Here is a 15,175-nt window from a genome sequence, read left to right as displayed (position 1 = left end):
TCTTTGTGGGAGGGGGTTTCACTTGCCTTACCTCTAAGAAGATCTCACTAAAACAGATACTGTCTGGCTGCACATTTTCTTTGTCTTTTCTTGAAATCCAGTTGGTGTCAGTGCTAGTCATTTAAATGAGTTACTGTTGAAATGGCTTAAGTCGTATTTGCTGGGCGGCCTTATAATATCTTTACTCTGCCTTTTTATGCACACTTTAAGTGTATTAATTTTCTCAAAACCTTGGTCCTGTCTTATGGTCCAAAAACTTTTCCCTATCAAACTGCTCTCCTTTCAGGAGACAGCATCAAGAGCCAGGGAATTTGAAGACTGACTTTGCACCCCCAAAAAATCTATGGGGTTATACTTAGTGAAAATGAATGCTCTTTGGTGAGCTTGTTTAAATTGGTATCTGGCAGATCTTCAGAACAGGTCTCCTGAATCACTTTGTATTTCTCGAATGTAGACATACTTTAATGGATGCCTATTGTCTACTAGTTTTTGTATAATAACTGAATATTTTTTTTATATTGCCACATGGCATGAGGTAGAGGGCAAAGTTAGTGGACATACATGCTATTGGTTAATTACTCTAAGGTCTAGCATTTTCATTTTCTCAAAGACCTTTTCCTGAAACTTAGACCAATAAATAAAAAAGCGAACAATTGCCAGGGAAGCTTCTGCCACAAAAGAATATTCAGCTTCCTTATGTTGAATTGCTTACTCACAGATAGGTAAATACTTATTAGCCATCTTCTGTATGACACTAGCTACAACTTGTGGGCAACAATGCTTTGTCATATGGAAGTTCTTGTTCCATTACCTTTTGAATTAATTCCCTAGTGGGGAAAATGGGGATTAGCCGGTTGTCACTGGTGACATTACTGGGCTTTTGTAATAAAAGAAAATATATCGTCATCTTGTGATGCTACTACAGCATACAATATATGGTTTATAATATATACATACATACAAAAATACATAGTCATCTTCTGATGTAGTATGACCAAGCCAAAAGCGAATTAAAAGTTGAAATTAAGATCTGAAGTGTGGAGTTGCTCCTAGTGTTTTGGAGATTATGATGAGACATGGGAGCAGGGTCTAGACAGAAGGGAACTGTTTAATTGAGCCTCCATGCATGTGCTCAGAAAAGACAGGTAAGTTCTTCCATGATAATCTGAAAAAATGGTAACATTAAAAATGGTTGTAACCAATCTGAGATGCGAATATAAGCCTTCATATGAGACAAGCATGAATGCAGATCTAGTTTAAGATGCACAGTTTGAGTTGATTCATACTTTTATATTGTTGAACAGTGGGCCACTTTCAGTCTAGCTGGCTAACTTAAGAGTAACTTGGAGAATTTGCACAGCAGAGTTCACTTAAAGATATCTATTGGCAAACAAGACAAGGAATTGGATGCAAATCTGTATTTCTTTATTTTAAATGCTTTAGTGATTGTTCTGTAAAATCTGATTAACTCTCTGGAAAGTCTGCAGAAATCTCATTTCAAATTAGAAAAGATTTATTGAGTGAAATATCTAACTTAATACCCCAGTCAGTATGCTCATTTTTTTAAAAATATAAAATTCATTTAAATTGGATTTTTATAGTAATTTCAGATAAAAACACCTTGTCTTTTTAGCATGCATGAGATTCTGGTAAAATGATGTGGATGTATAAATTTTGTCAGGGACAAAATTGAAGGTCATGGTGCAAAGAGCAGAAGGAGATTTTGACAGAAACCACAGAAAGCAACAAGTCTTCTGCTGTATACATATTTGCTGATTATTTCTTTAATTAGATTTTTCATACCTGCCAGGCTTCAGCAGTCTGGCTGCAGAAAATGAGGTTATGTTTATTCCAGGGTTTTTCGGAAACCTTATAATTTTGAAGTTGCATTCAGAGCATAATTCTTACGCAAAATTTGAGTTTTGTGGCAAAACTTGGATCCATGGAACACAAATACTGGAAACTTGCTTTGTTCCTCTAATGCTTTAAGTATTTTAAAATACTTTCTTAAAAACCTGTATTGGCTAGCATTGGAATACAGCCTTCAGGCAAACAATCAGAACATAAGCGCACAGGCTACCCTTCTTTTTGCTTCAGAGCCTTTAGTTTAAGATATTGCTGAATATAATGCTGCATTGATAAATAAAATTTTAATTAGAAGATCCTTTATCTCTAAAGAAGGAGGTCAATTTATTGTTGCAGGATCACCACTCTCATTGACTGAAGTGACAAATGCTTGTGTGTTCTCAGAAGAATCATTATGATGTTGAAATTGTAGTGATTAAAACATTCTACAAGGGATCAACTTGATAAACATCAAATTCTGTTTTAGTTAGGTTTCAACAGTATGTGTTACAGGTAGTTGCTTACTTTGTCTTTGATTTCAAAAATAGAAGAAAGATTAAAGAAGGTACAGTTCAAAACTGAGAGCACCATGTAGCACTGATTTTGACATACTGTTGAAATTGGATCACAATAAAATGGTTTTAAAGTATTTTCAGGTGAATGAAACTAGTGCTGAAGGAAAATAAGCAACATTTTACATATGTAAAATTTTTTTCATACGTAAATATGTCATTGTATTAAGAAGGGTTTGTGTTGAAATTTAGAAGACTAGATCTTCTGAAAAGAGCAGCAGTTCTGCAAAGTTAACAAAATGGGTAGAAATATGATGACTAATTGCCAAATAAGAAGCACTACAGTAATATAATTCAAAAGTTTAAAATTAATGTTTATTTAAATCAAAATTTGTGTTACAGTAAATTTGTTTAACCATTGTATATTTACTCTTTCATCAGTGAGAATCTGTTGTAATTGATGTATGCACTAGGTGGGTAGTTGAGTTTTTCTCTAGGTGATTTGTTTTTATAACCAGTTTGTACTTGGTTTGAATCTTTAGTTACTGAATGAAAGGTTTTTAGTAAGGATCCTATAGTCAAATAATTCATTTTAATTCCCGTAGCTTTAAGGCGATACAGCATAAACACTGTTTTCATGCAGTGTTCTTGAATTCTTTGAAGAGAGCCATACTCTAGTTCCATGCTGGACAGACGACAATGGATTTCCTCTTGCTCTTTTTTTTTTTGTTCTGTAGTGTAGTGTTATTTAAAAAACAAAAGGTTCAGTTGCATTTAGGTCAGTTATTAAAATATTGCTGGTCATTTCCTTTGACAGAACATTTCTATTGTGTTATACCAATGACATTAGGAGGAAAGGTTATTCCCACTAGTCTGGCTGATATCAATACATACTGGCGTATTACATCCTCTGGCTTTCTGGAAATGCTTTATTTCAGCAGCAGCTTGGGAACAGGAAATTTAAGGTTATATGCTGTCTGGTTTCAGACTGCATGATACAAAGTGTGTTTCCTAGAAGACACTGTCTACCTGACAAATTGGATAAGCTTAAATGGGTCAAGTTCGGATTAGATTTTTACCAGCTGTAGGTGGCAGACAAGGTAGAATAAGGCTTTTAGTCTCTCTGTAGTATGTTTTTGAGGAACTTACATGAATCGCATTTGTATCTCAGCCATTCAACTGTTACTTCAGAATGTAGTTTACTTTTAAGATACAACCTGTTGGTCTTGGGTGAGTCTGTAAATTATGTAAACATCAGGTCTTTTTCAAATCTGTACTCAGAAGCAAGTGTTCCCCTAAGTGCTCCATCCACATTCTAAGATCATAACTTTTTCCTTTTAGAAAAGCAAGAACATCTGTGTTTCTGAAGTATAGGAACACTACCTTCCAAAACTCTTGTTTCCCCCAACAATTTTCATGTGACAGAAATGTATGTTTTTCATCGTAATCACAGAAATGAGTGATGAGTAGACAGTTAATGCAGCACTGCCAGCCATAGTCATTCAAAAATCATGAATCTTATTGCTGAAAGTCATGACCTGGTTTTCTTCCAAAGCGTGATACAAACTTTGCATTTAATATTATGGGTTAGCTTTGTCACAAAGCTTCCACGTGCATACACGCCTTTTGTATCAGTATGGAAGGGGGACTGCTTGTCTTTCTATTGCCGTAGACAATTTTGGCCTCTGTTCTTTTCTAATTCAACAGAATTTAGCTTCTTGGAATCCTTCAAACCCTGAATGTCTCCTCCTTGTTGTGAAAGAGCTTGTGCAGCAGTATCACCAATTTCAGTGCAGCCGATTACGTGAGAGCTCTCGTCTCATGTTTGAATATCAGACTTTACTTGAAGAGCCCCAGTATGGAGAAAACATGGAAATCTATGCTGGCAAGAAAAACAACTGGGTAAGCTATTAAGAATATTTCTGCCAAAGTGCTTTTTATTAAAATAAAAGTGATACTTTTATTTTAATAAATACAGCTCTTACCTTGCAAAACTTCTGTGACTCTCCATGCTTTATGTTTCCAATGGAGAAAACTTCTCTTTGATTTCAGCTCACTTTCTATATTCCTGTTTTGTACGTTGCTGTCATTCCACTACCTTGGTTGAACCAGATTTCCAAGTGAGTAACTGGTTATTAACCTGGTATTATTTCATCTCAGTTATAGATGAAAACTGGGAAAACTGTTGAACAGCCTGTGCAGTATTTACAGGGCACAATATAGTGTTATTTGGAAGTTTGAGTTAGCTCTGAAGATTTGAGAGGCAGAATAACAGTGTTGGTATGATGCCCTGCCCTAATGAGCAGGGGTAGGATGTATTAAGGTGTGGTGCCATATTACGATTGAATTGCTGCAGCTTCGTATGTCTCTCTGGCATTTGTTTACACTGAGATGAGTTGTTTCAGGAACCTAAACTGGAGGGGGAAAAAAAGAAAACCCAAACAACTAAGTTTCTGCAGAAAGACAGGAGGAGGTGAGACGGGGTTAGAGTGGTGACCTTGTAAGGCCATGTCTTCATACAACAGTTAGACATTAAATGGGCTTATCTGTTTCCTGAAGTTGTATCCTTTGCCTAGGAAATGTGCTGTGCTGCATAGAAATGCTCCACGTATACCATCTCATCCTCCTAAAATGAGGCTATTGGCAATGTAGACATTTTGCTTGTGGGTGATTTGGTTTTATAATAGGTTTTGTTTTTTTTGGTTTTTTTTTTTTTTTAAATGGATCTCTGTCACAGAGTAAGCTTTGCAAAAATCAGTTTTTTTACATTGGTAATATATATTTATCATGGGAAGTTTGGAGTAAGTTATATCAGGAAATACCCAATTGTGATTATGCTGAACACGTCCCCTTCTTACTTTCATCAATAACATACTTTCAGCATGTACTGGCCTTCAGAAGCAGCATCTTCTGAAATACATGCATTCTGAAAATCAATGAAAATTCAGCATTCCTGTTATCAGGGCCTGAAATTCAGCTTTATGTCACTTTAATCATCCTTAAGTTACAGGTGACACAAGGATGTTTACAACTTGCAGTACTGTTTTCATATTCTTAGAGAAGTCACCTAGGCTTTTTTTATTTTAAGCCAAGTAAAATTTTCTTCATCACAGAATTTCAGATCTCTTATGTTCATAGATCAGAATATTTCATTAATTTGTTCTTAAATGTTATTCTTTATAGCACAAACAACTTGCCACATCTCTAAATACCATCAGATTGGTTTATTAAAATGCGGAAGACTTTCTGAACTGTATTGAGATTTTATCACAATTTTTGGCAGCTGCCAAAATTCTACTCAAGATTGTAGAAAACTATGGGTGTTTTCATTTTTTTTATAGGAAAACAGTATCTACTCGAGCCTGTAAGTCTTTCCTCAGTCTTTGGTAAATGAATAAACATTTTTTTTTTCTTTTTTTTTTTTTTCATTTGAAATGCTGTCTTAGTTAAAAATATTCCCATAAAATAAATCTTAAATACATTTTGGGGTAAATCCTTTTAATCACTGCAAAGCTATCTGGGGTTTCTGTAGCATGTGCTTTGTTTTCGAAGTTTATATTCTCTATCAAGGAGACACTGAGAGCCTTATTTGGAGGTTCTATGAACTTGGTATATACATGACAGAGGCTTGTTTATGAGTGTCCTAAAACTCTAAACTGTGACACTAATTTGTGTTCTCCTTCTGTCCTTTACAACTGTCTTGTTAGTCTTGATTATCAGTGCAACAGGAGTGTTTATCTGAAAAACAAGATCTGAATTGCACATTATCTCCTCTTCCTAGAAGTCGTTGAAATTCATGTTATTGCCATCTCTCAGGGATCAATAGTAGCTCCAGACTTACGATGTTATCATCTACGAACAAACCTTGCACAGTGTTATGAAAGCAGTCATCATAAGTGCATGAGTTAAAAAGCTTTGAAGAGGAGGCCTGAATTCAGTGCCATGTCCCAAAATGGAACAGAAATTTTCTCTTACACATTTATTCCAGAATCTCCAATTTCCTGAAGTGATCTCCAAGATTTATGACAAATAGACAAACCATTATCTAGCTTAGCAGCTTCATGAGTACTGACTGATACAGGTGCCCATTAACTCTATAATCTCTCAGTTCTGTGGCCAAAAATTCATCTGACTTGACCTGATGGCTGTGACTGGGTGGTTGGGTTTGGGTAGGAGAGTACCATGGACAGGGACTACTCCCTGCACCTCCAGAGCACTTTCAGAAGTAATGCTCTGCAAAATGATCATGATTGAATGACACAAAGATCTAGTGTGCGAGTCCTTATTTACTTCCACATCTTGGAGCAGCTGATGTTTTGATCAGAGGCCATTCAGTGGCAGTCTCGGACTTGGCATGTTACGAGAAATAACTTTCTGGATTTTACGGCAAATGTCTTATGTCATTTTTTGGAAGCTAAGTCCAGACAAGAAGCAGTGTCTATAACATCCATTTCAATCTGAATAAAAAGCAAATGCCCTGACTGTCATCAGAGCAGTCTTTGTGTTATATATGCACAAGAAGGCAGTGATTTTTCTGCATGCATAAGTAATACAGCATCAGAAAGTTGGCATCTATCCTCACCAGTAGTGTCATCAGGAAAGGTTTCAGAGTCTGGCTTTAATATATGTTCACTTTTGCGTGGCTTATATGTTCAGGAAACAGTGAAGTAGTACATATGTGTTACTGTGGGAGAACGGATGCTGCATAATCATATACCTCTGATTTGTCCCCTTGCCTGTTAAAATGAAGTACTGTGTTTTAAAAATTGTGTGTCATCGTGTAACTAAGTTGGGTATGTGTGCAAAAACAAGGCAGTGTTAAAACTGAAAAAAGTTTTACTACCTTGTGTCAAGATATCCCAATTTTTCTGTACTTAACTGCATACAGTTAATGTTTAATGCTTTTTGTACTGCTAATTCAACATGACAAATATAACTGCTGTATGGCTATTTTATTGAATTAAAAAATAGAGATGAACAAAAAATTAATATGGAGGAAATCAGGCGGGCATTTGTTTTTCAAAAACAGCCAACTTCATTGCTTCATAACCAGGTGGACAAAGTCTGGTTTTCAGGAAGTGTATGAAACAGAAAGGAAATCCTTTCCACTTCCTTTGCATATGCTTTATGCATAAAAAAAAAAGAGCAATGTGTAGGGGACATTTGGCAATTCTTAGTAAACGGCTGTCTAGGTGTTAAAAGTCACAGAAATCTGAAAACAAATGATATAAAACCTACTTCAATTCTTTCCTCTATGTTTATTCAGAGGACGCTTGTGGTACGTTGTCACACTAGTCATTGCAAATTCACTTGTGAAGATGCCTCTATCTTATATATATGCTCTTTTAAATTTGTCAGGTTTTCAGCTTTGTTTTCAGACGGTTTGCACGTCTCGCAAGGCCTTTGTCCGGAAATGAGTACAGCCAAGATACATCTCTATTTAGGGCCTAACAAACTGTAGTCTGATTTTTGTCATGCACATTGTTGTATTCTTACTACTTTTTGCTGTTGACTTACTGGCAATGAAGTTTTATGGTTTTAAGGTGTTTTCTCGTAACATCTGTGAAATCTGTAAATTATTCTCTTCCTCTTCAGTAATTCCGGTGAGAAATGTTTTAAATCTAAACCCTTCTGTTTGGTATGAGTGCTCACACATTTTTCTAGTTAATATTTCATACTCGGAATGTTCAGTTTGTGGTTCTGTCTTAGACACCAGGTCTCATTAGTGTTACCTTTTTTCCACAGACTGGAGAATTCTCAGCTCGCTTCCTCTTGAAGTTGCCTGTAGATTTCAGTAACATTCCTACGTACCTTCTCAAGGTAAAGTTAATGTCTAAGTTCAGAGTATTTGTGAGAAAGTATGAATAATTGAAATATTCTTAGTAAGAATTTTGACTTTCCTGCCCTCCTCCTTTTCAAGGCTTTGAAAGATCACCATTTCTAAACCTGATAGGTTTATGTTTTGGAAAGGTGATTTTAAGACATACTGTTGTTTTACATGCTGTTTTACCAGGTAGTAGCTATACACCTATCACTCTTAAATGACCTTGCAGGATTTGGGTTGTTTTAGATGATGTCCAGTGCAAATGTTCTAGGTTTTTAGACAATATGGTAAGTAGCAAACATTTGACCATATCCAAGGTATTATCTTGGGGAACAAATTTAAACATTTCCAAATAAACTCTTTTATGAGTCTATGGAATTTCATATTATGTAAGTGTTGGGTTTTTTTAATGAGCAGTCCAATTGTACCGGTAGTCTTAATAATAGAAGGAGAAAAGCAAACTAAAAATACCATTTCTAACAGGGATGGAGAGCAAATACTGATGACAAGAATTGAGGGAGTTGATGATTACTTTGTTTCTGAACACTAATTTGATCAGATGCTTTAGAAAGTAGTACTGTAGAGTATTGACTTGAGTTAGAAAAAAGTATTTATTTCTTTGCTAAGAAGGAAAAAGCAAAAGGCAAAAAAAAAAGCCAAACCAACCACAAACAAACTTGTGACAAACTATCACACATGGAATAATTTGAAATGAGTGGTCTTTGCAGCAGGACAGTCATTCTTTCAAGCCATTGCTGTGGAAGCCCAATGTAAAGTGCATGTTGTTATGTTCAGAGAACGCAGTGAAAGATTTAGGTTGTCACTGTTACCATTACTGTCACAATGAAGTACCTGAACTTCTACTGCAGACAAGGTCTGAGTCACCTGATGTTACCAACACCCATCTTTCCTTTAAATTGCATGTCTGCCTCTTAATCATCTTTTTACTTTTAAAGATTTGGGAAGACAGCTACTTAATGTTTAGTAACTGATATGCTGAGATGAAAATGTCAGTGTGGATCCCATTACCTCCTCTTTATCTTATTGTTAGAACAGTCTTCAACTAGTGTAAGATCACAATTGCAGTTTCTCCAAATAAGATGTCTCAAGCTAAGAACCATGAAAATAAAGGCAGGCACAATTATAATCTGACTAAATTTTTTGGTTGTAGTCTGAGATCGGTATCCTGTGATCTCTTTAGTTTCTGTAGACTGTTTGCTGTTTGAGTAATGAGCTGCTTCTAACTTCCCAAAAGCATTCAGATATTTTCAGTTTATTCTATGTTCATGGTAGCAGCCATTCTCCCAGCTGCTGTCTTTAATCAGGACTTTCTCTTCTCACTTGATGGGAATGCTTCCAGTCAGATGTAAGATGGTTGGCGAAGGCCTTTTCAGGAAAGATGGTGTTGAGAAACAGGGAGCAGCAGCAGCTCACCTGGACTGCTGGATAGCTGCAATTTGTTTCTGAAAAGATGTGGTAAAAAGGAGACTAAGAACATCTAATGCAAACTATGGAGTTCTGGCATGAGCAGACAGCAAGTGCCTTATTTTCCAGGAACAATTTTAAATTGGTTGGGAATTTCAGGACAAGTACAATGCCCAGTATGCTTAACAGCTTCAGTCGCAGGACTGTCTTGTACCGCTGTTCAGCCTCTGGAGAAAATGCATAACTTGGAGTTTGGAAGGTGGTGTATGAATTAGTGTAGCATGTAGGAACCCTGTGACAGAAACAGATTCTACTTCTGATTGTAAAGAGTAACATTTTAATGCATGACAGCATACTCTTCCTTAATGTAATTCCTTATCATGTTCACTGAGTATCTTCCACCTTCTCTAAACAAGCTTGGTACACTGTGGATAAACTATCAGTGCTCCACAACTACTTTGTGGAGGAGACTTCTCTATGCAAGCTGATATGTTAACTGTCTGTGGCAGGAAAGTGGTATGTAGTCTGAATGAGTATCCACAGGAGAACAAATACAGGTTTATTCCAGTAGTGTTTGATGACGGCAGAAGAATGGTTTGACTCAGGCTCCAGCATGGATTATGACAGTGTGTGCTCTGTAGCAGGCATGGATCTTTTACCCCTGCTGCCTTTAGGTCCTTGTATTCTGACATTATCAGCTATACAAATGTCATCTCTCAAGACAACAATATGAAGGCAGGTAGAGTTGGAAGTACTCTGTTGTGATTGAAATAATTCTTCTCTGACTACTCCATATTTATAAAGCTATTAAAAAAAATAAAGTTAAGCTGTTCATGTCTATTACTTCTTTTTATTTTTTTATTTTTTTATTTTTTCCTGATGAGACTTTTGACATAAATAGATCTTTGATTTGTTGCAATAAAATAGGCTTGATTTTCCATCATGTCTGCCAGTTGGCTTCAGTGCTACCTGCTGGATTATGATACATGATAGAACATCTATTGATTGATGCAGTGGAAATAATTGTTAATATATTACCCTGAAAGGTGGAGGAGCAGTCTGTAATTGAAGACTGTTAGTGTATTAACAGCTTAATGTTTAACTGCAGAATTTAATGTGTTTGAATGATGTTCTCGTCTGTAGCCAGCCTTACAGCTTCTCTGTAATAATTTGCGAAGTTCAAACCTGTGTTATACTTTCTCTGCTATCTTCTTTTTTGATGTTTAATTAATACCACTTGTATTAAAATCTGGTGAAATATTTAAAGACTATTATTTTTGCCTCATCAATCACTCGTAGTACCCCTATGATTTCTAACACTCTTCTGAAATTTTTATTGATGTCAGTAGGTAAACACAAGTGTGACTGTAAAGCCTTGTATGCTAAGCCAATATTCAGGTTTGAGGATGTAAGCTGTTAGGACAGGGTGTAGCGTTACAAAATCTTTGGAGTTGTTGAGAATGCACTCCAGAATCAGAAGATCTTACTCAGTCAAATTTGTACTGATGGTGGTGAAAGTATTCTTTATGAAGAATAACAAATTAAAGGCATGGCATGAGCGGAGGGGCAGATTTAACTAGGTAATTTTAAAGGTATTCACTGTACTTAATTTAAAATTCAGTTCAAGTGTATGCATGTTAAGGAAAACAGCTGAGTACATAAAGAAGAGCAAGAATGATTAAAAGAGCAATGCATAATACACTGTCTATTCCTCTGAATTCCGAAGTTCTAGTAAAAGTTCGTCAGTTATGTATTTGGAAACGTACTACCCCCTGCAGCAGATAAATCTTTTTTTTGTAAGTGTTCTTGGCGTATTGCTTCACATTTGAAAGAAAAAGTGTCATTTTTTCTTTTCCATTCTAAAGAATTTTTCAGAAAGAAAATGTTAATTTATACTGAAAAAGCACATTTAGAAAAAGATCTCTTTCATTGTTTTTTCTTGTACAGAGATATACTTTAAGACAAAGGTTTTGAATTTAATGTGGACCTTTGTATCCACTTCTATATTGTTTTCTAGTGCAACTCAATTTAACATAAATGAAAATTTTTAATTCTGAAATAACTGCAGAAACAAGCTGGTGGCTCAAACTACTGGTAAGCCTTTCATTAAGATTCTCATATTGACAAAAATGGAGCTTTGGCTCAGGAAAATCCTTATATCTGTATTTGTTTACTATTATGCTTTCCCCTTCCTTTTTTTTTTGAATTTTTAATCAGCACATTAATTTTGGCTTAAATTCTTTTCTGTTGGTTACAATGTTTTTAATTTTCGCCACACTATTTCATAAATGGAAGCATTCACTGTGCATACAGGTTTTGAGAGTCAGTCTCTAGTTCACACTTGTGCCTCTTTACAGATACCATATGTGCCACAGCAATAACGGAGGTAATAGACTTAGGATCTAAAATGTCTCATCCAAATCTTGTTTCTTTCTTTGTGGTATTGGTCAGCTAGAGAGACATGTTATCATAATGATAATTCATTAAAAAGCTTCAGCTCAGTAATTTAAAAATTATACTGGGTTATGTGACTGTAGTATGATTGCACAGTATGAGTGAACTTTAGCGTGTGTTGCCAGTGATGCTGTTGAAAGCAAGACATTTAGGTATTTTTCTTTTATTTCCATGGGATTTTGAGGTTTTGGCTGAGAAAGATGGTCCTTGATTACCACCACCTTCTTGTATGTAATTTTTAAAGTATTAATTTCATATTCTTAAGTATCTGCTTGTATCATTTATTTATGATGTAGTGACCAGCAGGTTTCCAATAATTTTTCGCTATTCAAGAGAAAAGGAAATAGACAAAGCAGACCTATTGTGGTGGGTTGGTTTTTTTTTTTTTTTTTTTTTTTTTAGAACATTTTTTTTTCATCTTTAAACCTGTTTTTTATGAGGAATTTTTTTGCAATGACCATTTTATTTAGTGCATCTCTTTTAGAACTGAAACAAATAAGAGACATTGTCTAGACACATTGCCAGGGGCCAAACAGTTGTGTGTAAGACTGTCAATGGAAAAGGTTTATCCTCAAGTTCAAATTGAAAGATAAGAACATATTTGTGTTTTTCCTTACTGTGATTTCACCATTTGGAAATCTGTTAAAAGACTTCAGTGCAACTTTTGTTTATGATGTAGACCAAATTCCAAGTACTGTGAAAAGACTGCAATACTTGTATGTGTATGAGTAATAACCTATAGTATTGAACAAACAAAAGTTAAGTCATAGTACTCAGGGTCAAATGAGATTATTTTTTTTTTCCCCCAGGCCAGTTTCTTTACTATTGTGATTTAGCAGATTGATTTATTTGACAGCATTTAAGGTTTGTGTTAAATTACCCTAAATACCAAAACATAAACATGCTTGTATGAAAAGTAGTACTTCAGCTGTTTAATTTAAAAACATGAGCTAAATATTCTGAAAAAGTATATTTTCTTTTCCTTTGAACTTCATTTGATTTTGTTGGTAGCTGGCTAACTAAAACCTAATGTGCTGTGTCTTAAGGTCACAAAGTGAATGGCAAGAAGGAATTGAAGTCCATATCTGACTTAATCTTTTTACACTAGGCTGTTTTACACTATGATGGGCAGCTACCTCCCAAAAGAGCGTAAAGCATTATGAAGTAGATACTATTTGACTATCTTCCCATAATGTTAATGTATGTATGCCATCTGTATTGGGTAGAATGATGGGCATGTACATCACATGAACCTTATCATGTCTATGGTGCCAGCTGTCATTTTATCTTCTTTACAAATAGGAAGACTGGCAATTTATAAGGCTTGTAGGTAATTATGAAATAATATGTAGTTCTAATAATTCTGAATACTTTGACCATGCTTTCCATAGCGATGTTTTAAGCTAATACATTGCTATTAATCTCATGCTACTTAACTTTATGCCTCTGTCATGAAGTCTTAACTTCCTGAATTGCATTCCATAATGTATTCCTGATCTTGAAATGTATATAGGCATTTGGAGCCAATAGTTTAAGGTTTAAAAGTACATAGAGGTATGATATTCATTAGATTACTTATTGTAGCAGCATCAAATTACTTAAACAGAATATCCAATTGTCAAAGATTGTCTAGGTTTCTTCTGTTAATAGTTTAAAGGTAAACTTTATAACATGCAATTATAATGAGCCATTGAGATTTTAGATTAGAAGTGGGTCTGTGCAAGTTAGTACTGGCAGCGTTCGAAACAGAAGAGTTTGTAGTAGCTGAAACCAGTAAATTGTATGATCCAGAGGCTGTGAAAATATATACATCCGTGTGTAAGAAAGACATCTATCAAAAAGAGTTGGCATTGATAGTTGTCTTTAAGAATCTTTCATTTTAGCCTGTGCACAGAAATCTATGGTTTACTTTTGCTGTCTACTTATTTCATCAAAAAGTATTAAATGAATTACCATCGAGGAAGTATTCCTTTTCCTCAGTATGCTGGCCAGCGTCAGAGTAGCAGCTGGTTGCCAGAAGCATGGAAACTCCAAGCAGGGAAGCTGGCATGAAGAGCAAGGCCAAAACAAACAAACAAATAAAAATTGTGTCATGAAATGTGGGGTTTTTTTGTTGGTTTTTTTTTTTTTTTAGTTTAGCAGGATGTTTTAGTTGTCACTGTCGGTAAAAGTGTAAGGTCTTAACCTACTCCACTGCATTGTGCTTCTTGGCTAGTCTTACAACTGCAGTCTCATTATTAATCATCCAGGGTTTTGCAGAAATAGTCAGCCCTTTTGCTTTGTTACAGAATCTACTCATTCTGGCACTGGAGAGTTAAGAGTAAAGTGTTACTGCTATAATTCAGTGAAGCTCCAGAAATACCTAGAGAAACTACAAATTGATTAGTCATCCTTCCATGATTTTATTCTACTATCTTCTGCCCAGAACCCAAGGGAAGCAAAGCCCTATAAAAGTATCATTTATAATAAGAACATGTTATATTTGAATTTTGTGAACTGATCATTTCCCTTCATTCTCACTAAATTTTATTAGCACAGCTTTTCCACAACCACATGATTTGTCTGTAGTAACTAGTCACTAAAACCACATAAAACATGTTAGTGTCAGGAGTACCTTAAGGTCCATATGCTGAAAGCCAAAAGCAATTTTTTAAAATCGGCTTTTTCTGTAATTTATTGGAAGAGTTTGTTAATAAGATCTGTCAACTGGAACAGCTCATTCTGCACAGCTGATGATTTTTATAGGTTATGATCTTAATATGAATCATAATCTCCAATCAGCTGTATTTCTGATGACAGTTAACTTATATACAAATGTTTTATTTTTATAATCCAATAGTAAAGGACTGCCACATCTACTGATAAATTAAATCTGAGGATATTTGTCTTGATTTCCGTGAATTTTTCTCTAATTTGATAGAACTACTAATTTCCTATTCTGAGATGAGCAGAAATAGGGGGGTTTCAATTAATAAAAAAAAAAAAAATTGACGCAAAATGAGTTAAAAAGAACAGGTTCTGAAATTTGAAAACCTTTTTTGCATCTGGTGGGAATGTTTATAGACAAGTTGTGTTGCGTGACTTGGTTCAGATTTACTGCCTTGTTAGGGCTTGT

At 35.2% G+C, this 15,175-nt stretch overlaps 1 protein-coding gene across 1 annotated transcript in view; it reads left to right on the top strand.

The window, feature by feature from the left end:
* LOC104409391 (BRCA1-A complex subunit BRE) overlaps positions 1 to 8,177 on the top strand; it is a gene marked incomplete at both ends in the record, with an annotated part of 28,665 nt that extends 20,488 nt beyond the window's left edge. The window contains 2 exons of the mRNA XM_010019243.1: positions 4,065 to 4,259; positions 8,103 to 8,177. Of these exons, the coding sequence (XP_010017545.1) occupies positions 4,065 to 4,259; positions 8,103 to 8,177 (270 nt within the window). The remainder of the gene's footprint in view (positions 1 to 4,064; positions 4,260 to 8,102) is intronic.
* Between the last annotated feature and the right edge of the window lie 6,998 nt (positions 8,178 to 15,175).

This window comes from Nestor notabilis, unplaced genomic scaffold (genome assembly GCF_000696875.1).
Source record: "Nestor notabilis isolate BGI_N333 unplaced genomic scaffold, ASM69687v1 scaffold28077, whole genome shotgun sequence".
NCBI classification, from domain to species: Eukaryota; Metazoa; Chordata; class Aves; order Psittaciformes; family Psittacidae; genus Nestor; species Nestor notabilis.
This window is presented reverse-complemented; position numbering and strand designations above follow the sequence as displayed.